We start from the raw sequence: 16,894 nt of genomic DNA on the forward strand, positions 1-16,894 counted from the left end.
AAGGCCAACACATACTCTGCAGAGATGTGAATTTCTAATGTTTGTGTTTCATTGACTTTCTCACCCCCATCATCTAAAGAAAACAAAAGTAATGACAATTTTATTTCAGTTTATCATAATCACCACTGTTAGATCACTCCATTAGTTTATTTTAGTGGTTAAGGAATTTATCATTGGACATTTAATATGCACCTTTCTGTGACTAAGTGGAGGAGGAAGAGTTCCATGGGATCTTGTTTTGATTTACTGCTGCATTGAGAAAAACATCATTTTTAATTTTCAAAGTAATATTTTATAATGGCTTTAAATGATATATTAATCAATATACATTCAAAGGAAACCTGTAAATAATTTCCTACCATTTTATTTACTTAAGTAACACCAATCATTTTTGACAGTTATTTCAATTGAAATATGTGATACCAAATTTGCAAAAATAGGCTCTTGTTTCACACAGATACATATGTAGCTTTATGATTATTTTTATGATTATTTTTATTCTGGTATGCAAGAAACATGTGCTGATTTGAAGTATTTAGTGTGGTTTTGTGTGAGTGATACTTGGACAATTCAGGATTTAGCTGCATTATTTTTAATTTAGTAGAAAAAAAGTACCAAATCTCACACACACACACACACACACACACACACATACATGTATGTGTGTGTGTGTGTGTGTGTATTATGTTACATTTTTTAAAAAAGTTTTAATATTTATTTATTTGAGAGAGAGAGAGTGAGCGAGCAGGGGAGCACAGACAGAAAGGGAGACACAGGATTTGAAGCAGGCTCCAGACTCTGAGTTGTTCAGCACAGAGTCCAACATGGGGCTGGAACCCACAAACCCCAAGATCATGACCTGAGCCAAAGTCAGACACTTAACCAACTGAGCCACCCAGGTGCTCCTATATATTATGTTACTTTATTGAGAGATATTTAACATTGACACACACCTGTAAAACTCATAAAGCAGGCGGGACAGACATTATTGTTCCCATTTTACAGATGAGGACACTAAGGCCTTAAGAAAACTTACCTATGGTAGCAGAGTAGTAGAATGGCAGTGCTTTTGCCTCAAGTGCTCTCTTCCTACAGCTTCTTCCCTTCTTGAGACACACACTCTGTAACTTTGGTGTAAAATTTCATTTACTTATAACTTTGATTTTCTATACTACTGAGTCATAATTATCCTAAAAATGCTTTTTGAAAAATTTAAAATGACCCTTCCCTGTGGGTGTCTGGGTTTGCACCACAGTGTAGAAATACAGGTGGGTGGCATGTACCACTTAAAAGGTACTGGTAAGGGTTGTGTTTGACTTTACAAGGCAAAACTGCATTTTCCATCTTCCTGACGGCAATTTATTCACAGGTATGTCTTTCCTATTGTTCTTAATTAACAATGTATATCTTCAGGGATAAAGCTGAAGCCTGAGTTTGCTAGACCTCCAAAGCATTAGGAAATACATAGATGTCTCATGAGAGTGTTGTCATACTAGAGCTAGAATCCTGAAGTTTATTAACTACATGTGAAATGTGTGTTGCATTTGGAACCGTTCGGTGTTTACCAGAAGACATGTTTTGTTTTGTTTTGCCATTAAAAGTAAGATTTTAAACAATGCTTCCAGAAATAGCAGCTGATTGATAAGAAGAATGAATGTATTAGATGAGCAATAATATTCAGATAACTATATTGGGGTTTAATTTCAATTTAGGACTCACTGTAAGTATCTATAGGCTGGGATATGTATAATATATAATTTGAGGAATGCTAAAATCCCACATTCTTTAAAACATATCTTGCTGGCTGGCTGCAGTCCCTGAGATTCTCATTAATAGAGCCACTCTGTCTGTGGGTTCAATATACCTTTCTATCTATCCATTCTTTGATCCGGTACACCTTTTACTGAACATTCAGTTAGTCCATGCCCTTGGCCTGTGTTAAGCATCAAGGATACAGTGAGTATTAGAGGAAGTCCTCTTCTGAATAGCCTTACAGTTTATGGAAGAAGGCATACTAAGGAAGTAAATAAACAACTAGAATGCAGTGATAAATCGTCCATATAAGGAACGTGATAAGTGCTTAGTGAATTTTTTAATCAATAATTAAACATGATCAGGGAAATGATAATTTCTCATGGGGTTAACATGTAGTCAAGTCAAAGAAGCTAGAGAGAGCATTGAGGAAATGATTAGAGTTTGAATAGAGGTCCAGAGGTGAGGGAGAGAGTGGACCCTCAAAGGAAGTGCTGTAATATTTTTGCCTCGAGGCTTGTGAGGAGAAAGTGCAGAGGTGAGGCTCGAGAAACTGGCGAGGACAATAGCTACCAAAAGTCTTCAATGCCACAAGAAATTGAGATTTGGTTTGGCCTGAGGCAACAAAGGATCTCGCAGGTTTTTTTTAAGTAGGGAAATGAATTGTGAATATTAGATTGGGGTGAAGGGAAGGACTAAGATCCAGGAGATGAGTTAAATATGCTTAAAGATGCTTAAACATGAAGAATGAGACATAGAAGTTAAAGATGATACTAAGATATCTGACTTACACAGGTAGGTAAACTGTTGATACTATCCAGTAAGCCAAGAAAGATAAGAGAGTTAGGTTCAGTGTGAGGAAAAGAGATGTTCATTTCAGTTTTGAAAAAGTGACATTTGAAATGCCATGGAATGTTCCAGTAGAGACATCAGGCCAGTGGTTCATTGCATGCTGAGGGTTGGCATTCAATCATTCAGTGTTACCTGAGACAGGGCCATTATCATCTACTAGCACTAATTTGAGAAAATTCCCCCACATTATTCATAATAAAGAGATGCCCTCTGCATTAGTTACTGACAAATTCCCGAGGAAAGAATGAGAGTGTATATAAGAGAGGATGTTTCAGGGTGGGAGTTACTGACTCAGAATGGTACACTTTCCGTAGGGGGAGGATATAGATATAGTCTCATTTCCAGCAGAATCAGGGCAGGAATCTGTGGGCCCTGGAGTCTGTTGGGGAGGAGTAAATGATCCTGGGGCAGAAACTAAGAAGTCAACTATGGTGAGGAAACTTTGAGATCAGACCTCACCTGCTATAGAGTTTCACCTATGTTTCCCCTTACTCAGGCAGACATATTCAAAGGACACCAAGTAGAGTTTTTTCTACCCATAATAAATCATAAGCGTATTTCCTAATTAGGCCTATGGATTTTGGCTTGTTAGTAACTAGCTGTGTGACCTTGAGGAAGATCGCTGGTCATCCCTATTACCATAGCTGAAAATCAAGTGTGATTGGGTGATCTCTGGCATCCATGTAAGATTTAAGTTAGATTCTCTTACTTCAGGCTTATTATATATTTTGACTTCTTCATACATATATATATATTTATATACACATATGTATATATATTTATGTATATATGTATATAAATATATATGTATATATGTATATAAATATATATGTGTGTATATACACACATATATATTTTATTAAAGTGTCAGCCATTTTAGAATTTCAAAGAAAATTATTATGGCCATGGTCCTGGCTAATTTAAGTTGACTTTGGCAGCAAAAAGTGTAAATGGGAAACTAAGAAGTACTGTGGTCATTTTTTTTTTAATTTTAGGAAATTCCAATGTGGTTCCCAAATAGGTGCAGGAGTTCTTTGTATATTTCCTTCTCCCTTTTTATATGCAGCAAAATCAAATTTGAAGGATTTTTGAGAATGGTAAAACTGCTTAGACTATAGTCAACAAGTAGCTCTTGGGGAAAGCTTTTTTCTCCTGGGGTGCTACCTTCAATCTGATATTCATTTTGGCTCAGATCAGTTGTAAATACCATCCTGTTTCTGCGAAATGTAACTGGTGTTTGCTCTGGGCTGATGGGACAGCCATGTGCTGTTTGCTCTGTCAGTAGCTGTACCCGAGTATCCGCAGTACATTATTCAGATCAGCTCTCATGAACCAGCTGTCATAATTCCAGGTGGACCGTTCAAAGTCTTTTTACTCACAGCAACAGCTGTTGCCACGCTGGTAGCTTAAAGAGCAGTAGTTGGATGAATCAGCCATTGTTACAAATTCACTTTTTATCTAGTAAACAGTTTGCACATACTAGCGTGACTGAAGATATTTCCAACCTGGTCCGCACTGAAGTGATATGAACACTGTAAGCCTTATCTGTATTTTGTTAAATTGTTTGCTTATTACCAACACTTATCTTTTAAGATACTAAATAAAATCTACATGCCAACATTAGATTTACAAAATTTGTAATTCTATTTCCTGTAATATTGCTTTCAATCTCTCAGTACACAACTACACCCTAGTTTTTTGGTTTTTTTTTTACATTTGCACACATAGATTGCTCAAAATATTGTTACTGTTATTTTAAATATGTGATAAAATTTCCAGAGCTTGAATTATTGCTAAGGAGGAGATTGAAATATAGAATATTTCACTATTGTATCATTATTTGCAAGTAAAAGAAAACTCCAAACAACCACTAAAGAAATATTTTTAAATAGAGCTCTCCTACATAGTGTGTTAGTTAACAAGATTCATTTGCTGATAAATGATATGCACATATGAAAAATAGTAAAAGCAAAACAAAACAAGCCCACAAATGATCTGGCAGCCTGTGGAAAAAAAAGTATTAGTTTGAGTGGGTTAAATAAGCCTTTATTATTTTGTTTGAGGCTATTAATTTTCTTATTGTGTGTATGAATACATATATACATGCATGTGCATTTGTGCGCACACGCACACACACACATGCACAGACACACACAAAGCCTAAAATTGTGATTTAAGTGTTTACTAATATTACAAACAGAAGTATGTGATACCAGGGCCAAGGCATAGCATTTTAGATTCAAAAGTAATGGCATTGAAATTCATAGTACTTATAGTTTTTGGCTTTTCTCATTCTCAAACCTGCCTATACTTAATTTTTTTACTTCATTTTTTAAATGATTTCTATAATCCCAAACATTATCTCATCGTATAAATAGTTATAGGTAGATATAGCTATAGATAAGCATTGTTAAGGTAAAAATATATCAACTAATAAGCTTATTATATGTGGATATATATATACACATGATCAACACTTATATAAATATAAAAATCAATATGCATTTTGCATAAATATAAATATAAAAGAAACATGTAAGTGACTATTAATTTATTTTAAAATATTAAATAAAATATTAAACATATTATAAATACAATATTTAAATATTGAATACAATATAAATATAAAATTCATTGCATAAATACAAAAATATTTTATATAGATACAAAAATCAATATGTATTTATTTTTAATAACTTTTATAGCTAGAATGTTTAAATAACATATTCCCTCTGTGGAGGGCAATTTGTATTGTAAATAAAGTACTACTTTAATAAGTGCTGCTTTTAATTAATCTGTGTGTGGATAGCTTTTATCAAAGTATTTAATACTATTAGAGTATTTTTTTTGTCTAATAAACTTATAACCTATTTATTAGGAAAAATTGACTTCTGTCTTATAATCAAAGCACCATTAAATTCACTGTAAGAGTATATCAATATGTAATTCAACTGAAACCAAATGCCATCATGGTTAAGGCTCATGCTTTTGGCTATAGTAAGGAAATTGTATTTTACAGAAAAACATTAAAAATGTATCTGACTTTTTATCATTATTAAATGCCGTTTGAGGCTGTAAGGTATAATGGGATGTACATTAGATGGAGACTCTGGGAACCTATTTCTAATACTGTCAGACATCTGATTTGACAATTAACCTAACCTCTTAGAGAATCAGGGTTTCATGAGTAAAATGAAAATTTTAAATTATAATACTTCATTTTACAATTGTATTTTCATTAGTCACCATCCAAACATGGTCTTGTTTCCCAAGAATATGCAGTCATATATTGTATATAGGGTAAGTAATACTTTATAAATACTCCATTTAGAAAAAAAAAAAGAGGGGCGCCTGGGTGGCGCAGTCGGTTAAGCGTCCGACTTCAGCCAGGTCACGATCTCGCGGTCCGTGAGTTTGAGCCCCGCGTCAGGCTCTGGGCTGATGGCTCGGAGCCTGGAGCCTGTTTCCGATTCTGTGTCTCCCTCTCTCTCTGCCCCTCCCCCGTTCATGCTGTCTCTCTCTGTCCCAAAAATAAAATAAAAAACGTTGAAAAAAAAAATTAAAAAAAAAAAAGAAAAAAAAAAAAGAAAGAAAAGGTGCTTCATATACTTTGAAAAGATTTAAGTAAGAAGAGTGTATAAGATGCTTTTACTATCATGTTAATCACATTTTACAGTATTTAACAATGGTGTAGACTTAAGGCAGAATATTCATTTTATATACAAATAATTTGTCAGTTAAAAGTGCGTTTTCTCACTACCTATCCCATAGTCCAGTTTCTCTTTTCAGAGATAAATAAACTGGGGGCCCAGTAGATTAAGGAGTTTGTTGAAGGTCTCATGGCATAGTGGCAAGAAGTTCAAGAATACAACCTTCATGGCAGAAGCCCACAGGTGACCACTTGTTTCAGGACTATGTGTTGTTGTCTTCAGAGTTTCCTGACCTCAATGCATTGTCTGTGTACTAAGATGTCTTCATTAAATAATCTTCATGATGTTAGGTTATGAAACACTCAAGCAGAGAGGCAATTTTAGGATTCTCTTGAAGACTTAGTCAGATTTCCCAAGAATTTGGACATGGTAAACTCTTAATGATTTCACTTTTACTCTTAAACGTAGATACTGCAATTGAACCAGATGTTCTTATGGATAGGTTAAAAAATTAGGAAAAATATCCATACTTTTTCTAACTGAAATGAACTGGTAAGAGGTCTTTAAGAAACCTCATAGAAGTTCTCTTTAGATTTCTAGCAGCATGTGTTAACTAGAAGCTAAGTGATAACTAGGAAATGTTTAAATACCATAACACACTTCTGAAAAGAAATATAGACATGCAAAAGAAAATTGCCAGAAACCAACCAACCAAACAACCAACAAAAAAATTTAGAATATGCACCAGGATAAAGAGATATAAATTCTATGTGATTACTAATCTCAAGAAGGGTGACAAAAGTCTTATTGTTTATCTTGAATGAAGCTAAGGAATGTTGGCACTTATGTAAAATCATGTTTCCTTATACCCTTTCTTTTTTGACTGTGCTAATAATGTCCTTTGACTTTTTCATATAACAGCAGCAAAGACTTAAAGAAACAAGGTACAAAATGAGGAATTTTCAGCTTCATTTTATTGACTCATCTAGTCATGAATATTTTAAAGGGGAATATCCTCTTGTTTTATGGATATTTGGAAAGAGTATAGGAGTTATTTCTTGGAGATATAATAGTTTACTTACCTTTAGTCAAGTTGGAAGAGGAATTTATTGACTAAGCCGTGGAGTAGGAATAATAAATCATAAGCAATTGTGCTGTCACAGAAAATCTTTGAATCTATCTATCTATCTATCTGTATCTATTTATCCATCATCTCCTCTATGAGCTCTTCACATTCTACTTATAGTTTCCTTTTCAGCTTAAGGCCTTGTAGTTCATTAAAATGCAAATAAGCTGGGAGGAGTGGTACTATAAAGCATCATTAGTATTTTATGGCTAAGGCTAGTGAGTCAAAGTCCTCCTTGAAATTAATTTTTCATAAGAAAAAGAAACCATGAGAACTCAAGTGAGAGAAGAGTTGAAGCACTGTGCAGGGGCAGAGAGGGGTTCTACATGTGGCATAATAAAAGGGTAATAGATTTAGATAGCCACTAATGATTGTGTGTACATGGGAGGAACTTATAGCTTCCCTGGTCCTCAGTTTTCTCATCTGTAAAATGGACATCATGATTTTTAGTAACGATATGTACCTTGAAAGGTTATGAGAATAAATAAAACCTAAAATAGTCCCTGGCGTATGGTTTCTCTTCCTGTTTCTCAATTGGCCTAAAAGTAGTCATTTATTCATCTACAAAATAGAATACACATTGTGATTAATTGGACTTCAAGATCTGAGTTAGGAGAGTAGAGTTATTAATGTTGATAAAAGGCACCATGCCTCTATACTTTGTAAATTCTGAATTGTCTCCCATTCATATTTACTGATTCCACTCATACCCTCCCTTTATTAAAATTTCTTTTCAGTAATAGAGTAGATGAGACATACAAGAGGGATAAGATGTTCCAGGGTTAATGAAAACTGAACAAAGAATAAGAGCCCAAGTTAATATTCCTTCAACTGAATCACAGGCTTATTATTAACTATTTGTTTATCTATTTAATATTATATGGTTTTATATATTTTTATTTATTATATCATTATTGCTAATTTATTTATTTTGTGAGTTAGAGAGTAAAAACTTAAATTTTTTTTATTTTTTAATTTTTTTCTTCCGGGTGATTCTTTTTTTTCTTCTTCTTCTTTATTAACGAGTGTGAATCATCCCATATTTAAGTTTGCTTTATGGTTGATTCTGAAATTTGGAGTATAGTTTTATATTTCTCATGATGTTCCCAATGCTTTTTTTCTTGATTATCAAAGACACATAGAACTTTTTAAAATAATATCTATAACAACATCCATGTTTTTTTATTGAAGTATAATTGGCATACAATATGTATTATTTTCAGATGTACAATATAGTGATTTGACCGACATTTGTATACATTGTGAAATGAGCAGCACAATAAATTGTAGTTACCATCTGTGACCTTACAAAGTTAATATGGTATTATTGACTATATTCTCCATGCCGTATGTTACATCCCATGACTTTATTTTCTAACTGGAAGTTTCTACTCCTTGATCCAAAAAGCAGCATCTCACAGAATCAAACCAAGTAGGTAGATGAGTCCATTAGCCAATAAACACATAACATAAATAAGCGAAAGATGTTTTGTGTGATTTATATATACATACGTGTGTGTGCCTGTGTGTGTGTGTGTGTGTGAGCCAGCTGCCTAGATTTGTTTGGTTTCTCTCAGTTCTTACTGGCTTTTTGTCTATGGACACATTTTGTTTGCTTTCTTCTGGATTCCAGCTTTATGAAAAATGAAGATTCTAAATAGATGTCTCAAACTCTGTATGTTGAACTCAGTTGTGAAAAAAATATATGCTACACCCATACATCAGAAATTGTACAAAATGCAAAAACCATTTTATTTGTCTACTACCTGACCTGTAAAAATATGAAAATGCCCATCAGAGTGTTGAGAATATGTGACAAGGAAGATAAAAGATTGAGAATCCTTAATAGTTACATGTGGAAGTGTTTTGGTAACAAATTAGTGCTGATGAATTGGTAACATCTTACAGAGACACACTCTGTTTTAGTTAAAAGGATTTAGCGTATTTCTTGGCCCTAGAAACTTTATTCCTATAGTTAATATTGATAGGAACAATTATCTGAAGTTAAAAAACCAAACAAAACTCTCATTAAGTGCATGGTTTTTAAAAAATTTTTTTAATGTTTATTTATTTTTGAGAGAGACAGAGACAGAATGTGAACGGGTTGGGGCAGAGCGAGAGGGAGGCACAGAATCTGAAGCAGGATCCAGGCTCTGAGCTGTCAGCACAGAGCCTGATGCGGGGCTCGAACTCACGAGTTGTGAGATCATGACCTGAGCTGAAGTCGGACGCTCAACCGACTGAGCCACCCAGGCACCCCTAAGTGCATGTTTAATTTAGGTAGAAGTTAGTCATTAAGTATGTATTTTTGTTAGTTTCCTAAGAACATAGATTTGTATCATATTTTTTAAAAAATATTAAAGAGGAAATCCATCTGGTTTAAAATTTCCCAGGGATAATATTTAACAATATAATGTTTTAATGAACACAATAAATATGAGAAATACAGTGGATGTAATAAGACAAAGTTTTGCATTTTTATCATTCAAATGAAAGATAAATTTCAGGACATGATGTATGTAAAGTGCATTTAACACTGTATTTGATACATTTGCTGATGTTTGCCTTCCCTATAACCTCTGGCATTTCAGTCCAAGTTAATCATACAATGTCCCAGTGACAGGGCCGCAAAATTAAACTTGACTCTCTCTATCACCCTTACAAATCCCCCCACCAGAAACAAACTCCCTATCACCTGCCAGTTTATAACCAACCTCTTTCTATCTCTGTCCTACTGACAGTAAATCCCCTCACTAGCTAATTGAACAGATGCACCCAGTATTTCCAGAAGATCCACAAAGCTGGGCTTTGATGGACAGCAGAAAGTGGAACAATGAAAAAACAAAAGCCTTTAAACTGAGAGCACTGCTTTGTTCTGCTTAAAACTTGAAGGTCACTCCAGCTCGTTCTGACTATGGGGATCTTAATTTTTACTCCACCAATTTACTTGCAGCTGTCATTCTTTCCGATATTAAAAGTTCAGCTCTTCAAGTGTGGGGAATTGGGGGGAGAGGGGCGGGAAATGAGAAGAGCTTGTTATAAACTAAAAACAGCAAAAACAAGTAAAATCTGGCTTGGCTCTCAAGTACAAAAAGTTATTTTCAAAGCCTATAAATTATGACATAGTGATTAACATGTAATTTAAATATATTTAAACAACAATTATATCACATTTCCAGCCCAGCTAATTGGCCTCACAGATGTTCCCTTGTAGCTGCATTGCCCTTCCAGGGGGAAATGAATGAGGTGCTTTTTATCATGGAAAACAGAAAAGAAAAAAAAAAAAAAGCAAATGAAAAAAATGAAAACAGAAAAATAAAAAGCAGCCAGTAACCCTAAAAACAATGAATGCTTAAGGGACTTTGCCTAGCATTTTTTTTCCATTTTAATGCAGAAAACTAGGAAAAGCATGAAGACACTCCTATTACTGTGATGGTATCTGGCAGTGTGTCCAGATATAGATTTGGCAGGTTGCTGACGGAAAGACTTGTCAAAGCAGGGACAGTGCCTGCATTCTAATATGGCATGGCCTCTCTTCAACAGATCTAGTTATTTTTAACACAACATCTTTACAATTGAAGGCAGTCCAGCTCACGTAATGAATATATATAATAAAGTATTTCCTGATGAAGAATGACTTGTAACTTGTTCCTTTGATCATCTATCCCTCAAGTTTTATAAAATGCAAAATGGACAGCAGTCAGTGCTGTTTCCTAAGCTGTGATTCTAGTCAAACACGAACCAGTACAGCAATTGTTGGAAGGTTAGAGGCCAAAGGAACAGCAGTAATTACTAATATTTTGGAATACCTTTCTTCTAATATGTAATCTTAGAATTCAAATAAAGTCACCGCAGTTTCATTTTACTCTTGCCTTTTCTTCTAATAATCTCAGGTAATATTTGATCATTCAGTGTAAATTGCAAAAGGCCAGTGGTCATGTCTCTCCTGGTGCCTAATGGTATCTCCAGCATATTCGTTAAATGCTTGCTCAATAATCAGGGTTGAATGATAGGACAAGACCAAGGTTGATGATATGATAAAGTTCCACTAGGCAGTTGCCGTATTTTTCCCATACCATCCCTCTGTTTTGCATATCACTGGCAGCAAATTCCTCTCAAATTTTACGAGCAAATGTATTTAGCTTCATTTCTAAAGGATAACAAAATATACCTGTATTTAAGGTGATGTAGAGAACAGGGAAACATTTTTAAATGTGTCTTTGATGAGTAGCTCTGGCATTTTGATTGCTTGACTTTAAAAATCTGATTTAGCATATGTGAATATTTAATTTTTTATATCCTCTTCATTTGCTTAGTAGTGCAGAGCTTACAAAGTTCACTTATATATACCATTTTACTTTGTATTCACTAAGAGTAAGACAGAGGACAAGGATAAAAATGAGGGTCTGAGATGTTTCTTGACTTATCACATCACTTGTAACTGGGACTGGGGCTAAGATAGCTAACAAATCATAAAACAATGTGTCTACTAGACAATACTACCTCCTATGTATAGCATATTAAATATATCTCTACTTTTCCATATCATGATCTTCAATACGTTTCTAGTTATGTCATTAGAGAAGGAAAGAGATTAATATTTTCTATGCCATCATGTAGATGACTCAGTTATGGGGAGAGTTGAAATGTAACCTTAATGTAGGAGTTCAGACCTTGTCCCTTGATTAGTCCAGTTAATTATAGGAAATTGTGTTATCCAGTTGTTATTAATTTACATTAAACAGTTAATCTCCATGGAACCACATTCTGCTTAGAATGTTTTATGAACTTCTAAATTGTAAAAACATTGGCCTGGAATAATACTTAGCCAAGTTTCATACATGTATGCAGAAAATGCAAGCTTCATAACATCAGTTGTTTTTACCTGCATTATTTATGATCTCCAGTGTCTAGAAAAGGGCCTGGCTTAGTAGACTAAGGTTCTATGGATATGTATATTAAGAAACAGTGTTGATATTCACATAACCCGCTCTATTTACCCCAAGGAATATTGTCCTTAATATTTTCTCATATTCTTGTATCCACTTTTTTTAACCCATAGGATGGAGTATTAAGTTATAAGAATACAGATGCCCTTATTTTAATGTTTATTTCTTTTTTGAGAGAGAGACAGACAGACAGAGCCTGAATGGGGGAGAAGCAGAGAGAGAGAGGGAGACACAAAATCTGAAGCAAGGTTCAGGTTCTGAGCTGTCAGCACAGAGTCCAATGTGGGGCTCGAACTCATCAACCATGAGATCATAACCTGAACTGAAGTAGGATGCTTAACCAACTGAGCCACCCAGGAGCCCCAGATACCTTTTTTTTTTTTAAGTGAAGTCTAATTTTAACTGATTCTAAATACATGAAAATAATATATATAAAGCATATTTCCAGGAAAGGAATTAATTTTCCAAGATTTCCTTCCTTTTTTTTTTAACTTACAAAAAAAAAGACTCTTTGAAGAGAAAATAGGTGTACCTTTTTAGTTTTTTAATTAATTTATTTAAATTCAAGTTAGTTAACATACCTTGTAGTATTGGTTTCAGGAGTAGAAGCTAGTGATTCATCACTTTCATATAACACCCAGTGCTCATTCCAACAAGTGCCCTCCTTAATGCCCATCACCCATTTAACCCATCCCCCCACCCACCTCCCCTCTAGCAACCCTCAGTTTGTTCTCTGTATTTAAGAATCTCTTATGGTTTGATAGTATGCACCTTTTTAAAGGAAAGACTAAGAAGTTGACCCTTTGCTGAAATGGTGAAAAACAAATGTAACTTGATAGTAAAAATTATTCAAGGAAAATTGAAATTTGCTTTTATCTCCTTCTAGATAAGTTTCTTTTTACAAGGGAAAATCAATGCTGTGGCATGTGGCCATTTCAGTCATATAACATGTAAGGAAGGAAATGGTTCTTTATTTAAAACTATATTTAATTATTTACTGTCTTTATCTTTCTTCTAGGGTTAATCAGAAAAATATTCATGGTCAACTTAGTTTTTAATCCATTTAAAAATTTCACTTTTTCTGTATATTTTTTTCTTTCAGGGATTGAATTAAAATATTTCATATTCTCAAAACACATAAATAAACTCACGTGTAGTCAGGATGCATAAAAATTTTACCATTTAGCAAACTTCACTGTTGTGCATGTTTTCCTCTTTGGTTCATACAACTCATGCGGCTTTTTTTTTTTCTTTTCATTCATATTACCTCTTATTATATCCATCATTCCATTTTTCTTTCCTATTAGAGTGAAATTGGACACAGCCCTCCTCCTGCCTACACCCCCATGTCAGGAGTAAGTATTTCACAATCAACCTTCATCTTTTTTGTATTTTTGGTCTTCGCTTATCATGTTTCTTCTCTCTTGTCTCTCCATAATTTCCTCATTTTGCTTTTGCCAACAGTGAGTTCATAATTTGCTGTAGATAATATAGCTGGGCTTTGTGGATATGTTTTATCTCAGGAGATAATCCAAAGTTGAGATATCATGCATCAACAGCAGCTTTTGATTTTTACCTGAGGGATTTACCTGGACTCATAAATTATGCTTCTGGTTGAGGAGGTTACCTTTTATTCTCCCCATGATTACAGGTTGTGTGCGAAAATGTCAGAGTCTCCATGAAGATTCTCTAGTTAGGTACTTGGAGACTCAAAGTCAGAATGACCACAGAAGAGAAGGCAATAAGGAAATATCATCATCCAAATGGCATCACTGTGCTTCTGTTCTTAATGGCGACTGTCTACAATCAATAGTGTTTCCATTTGTCACGAAATATGAATTTTATATAAAAAATTGGCAACTGTAGGGAAATAATATGAGATACTTTTTATTAGGTCATGTGTTAGGTGGTCAGTAAAATTTAAATATTTATTTCCAAATTGTTTCCCCATGATTTACTTTAAAAACCAAATTGGAATTTTAGGTGTTTGTAACCCAAGCTTGTTAGCCATTCAGGGAAAAAACTCAATTAACACACTCTGACTTTTATCTAAAAGACAAGATCTCATATCCTTTGGGTTGTTTTTTTTACAACTATTCCTAATACTAACTTCCATCCAAATGTGTCTCTCCTATTGACAGAACCAGTTTGTATACCGAGATGGGGGGTTTGCTGCAGAGCAAGGAGTGCCTGTGCCGTACAGAGCCACGACCAGCACAATCCCAGAAGCTCCAGTTGCTCAGGGGGCTACAGCCGAGATTTTTGATGACTCCTGCTGCAACGGCACCCTACGCAAGCCAGTGGCACCCCACGTTCCAGAGGATAGCAGCACCCAGAGGTACAGCGCCGACCCCACGGTGTTTGCCCCAGAACGGAGCCCACGAGGAGAGCTGGATGAAGAAGGTTACATGACCCCTATGCGAGATAAACCTAAACAAGGTACAAACAGAATGTTCAGAAATGATTGCCATTCAAAATTCACTCCCATCCAAATAAGCAAAGTATAGAAGGGAAATTGACAAACCACTGGACTGGGTAACATTTGTGACCCAGAGAAGGCCTAAGGTGCTGCTGTATGTAGTATGCTATCCAAATCCACAGCATTACATCATCTAGAATTGCATTCTGATTTTTTAGAAATCAAAATCTCAGACACCACCTGAATAGAAATCTGCATTTTAACAAGATCCCTATGTGACTTTTATACATAATCAAGCTTGAGAAGCACTGATCTAAACATATCTTTATTGAAATATTTGAGTGAGGTAACATATCACAAGATTTCACAACCATTACTTTATTGGACTCATATTGGAGATCATAAAGACTGGTATTTTCATGGCACCAATAAAATATTTGGTCAATTCTTTAAAATTTTGTGTCATCAGAATGACTTTGTTTATTATAGAATATTATGATTTCTTGTATGACGTATGACACATTTCAAATGTTAAAGTTCTGACACTGTGTTTACTTGTATGTCTACCATCATGTCTTGAAAATATTCAGTTTGTGGTTCTACAAAGTACAGTGATAACTTTACAGAGCTGGTAGTAGAAATGTTAGACATCCAAATCAAGTGACATTTCACTTTTGAAAAAGCCACTCTCCTTCCATGTTAAACAGCATCACAGAAGGAGAAGATGGATGATTGTTATTTAAAACTGATTACTGTGTCCTAGAGTCTTTGGTGTCAAGTAAACTTTAAGACTCTCTACAAGGGTCCATTATGTTCCTGATTATATGGTTATATTCACTTTTATAAAATGCAACTAAGGGATCCCTAAGTTCAAACTGTAAATAACCTACTAAAGTTTATCTATCTAGATGTATGTAAGATAGTAGTGACACACACGTAGGTTTCGAGAAGATTTGGCAGATTCCCCTAAAAGTAGAATACTCTCTGGGAAGATCCTCAGCTCAACCATAGAGTTGTTCCTCCATTTATAGCTGCATGGTATGCAAGTTTGCATCAGGACAATACATAAGTAGATTCCATTGGTGAAAAGTAACATGAACTTTCTAAGAAAACACAAGCCAGTCAATATAGACTCAATGTAGAACCTCCCTAGATTTTGTCTCTGAATACAAGTTTCCATAAAAGATTTTTGTACTCCAGCCTGCTTCTCAGAGACTAAAGAATTTTAGTATAGACACTCCTCCGCTTTCAGGAATCTGGTAGGGAAAATCAAATTCTGCCTCCTGTGTAAGTTTTTACATACATTGTTCTTAAAATGACAGTTGCTTTGAGAACCATTCAAATTCCAACCATTCAAATTCCAACAAGTGAAAAGTTCTCCCTACTTCTTTAGGGACAATAATGAAAACAGTTCAGTAGAATGAGATTGTTCAATGGGAGTTTTAGATCTGAATTCTATCTAGTTCAATACTAGTTGTATCCTTAATACATCGTTTAATCTCAGTTTCCTGTTTATAAAACTGAAAAGCTACAGCTTGTCCTTCCTTGCTCATAGGATTGCTGTGAGGATGATGTTAGTTCCTTTAATTTCTGTATATGATTGTGGGCTAGTCATTACTATCTTTTAACTTGCACAGGATGTTAAATACTTAACCATATCCAGCAGTCCTGTATCCAGGGAAAAATAACCCTGAATTGATGATTTTTTTTTTCTTTACTTGTCAAGCTAAGTATGGAGGGTAGAAAATTTGTTTCAGAATGATGGCATCTCAACAATTGTGCTCTTTCCCTGGCCCAACACCAAAATAGGAATAGGTAAAGTGTCATTTCTGTGGATACAGTGAAAAGAGAGGACAAAAAGTGGGTCTACTCTATGTAGATGTGTAGACTATATACACAGAGGTGGAATTAAATTTAAGGAGAAAAGTATTGGTTAACAACCTTTAAAAAAATTCTGGGTCTGGGGCGCCTGGGTGGCTCAGTCGGTTAAGTGTCCGACTTCGGCTCAGGTCATGATCTCACGGTCCGTGAGTTCGAGCCCCGCGTCGGGCTCTGTGCTGACCACTCAGAGCCTGGAGCCTGTTTCAGATTCTGTGTCTCCCTCTCTCTGACCCTCCCCCATTCATGCTCTGTCTCTCTCTGTCTC

At 34.9% G+C, this 16,894-nt stretch overlaps 1 protein-coding gene across 1 annotated transcript in view; it reads left to right on the plus strand.

Annotated features, from left to right (window-relative positions):
• Positions 1-16,894, plus strand: part of ERBB4 (erb-b2 receptor tyrosine kinase 4) — a 448,902-nt gene that overhangs the window by 422,804 nt on the left and 9,204 nt on the right. The window contains exons 24-25 of the mRNA XM_049615240.1: positions 13,637-13,684; positions 14,471-14,768. Of these exons, the coding sequence (XP_049471197.1) occupies positions 13,637-13,684; positions 14,471-14,768 (346 nt within the window). The remainder of the gene's footprint in view (positions 1-13,636; positions 13,685-14,470; positions 14,769-16,894) is intronic.

This window comes from Panthera uncia, assembly GCF_023721935.1.
Source record: "Panthera uncia isolate 11264 chromosome C1 unlocalized genomic scaffold, Puncia_PCG_1.0 HiC_scaffold_3, whole genome shotgun sequence".
Taxonomy (NCBI): Eukaryota; Metazoa; Chordata; class Mammalia; order Carnivora; family Felidae; genus Panthera; species Panthera uncia.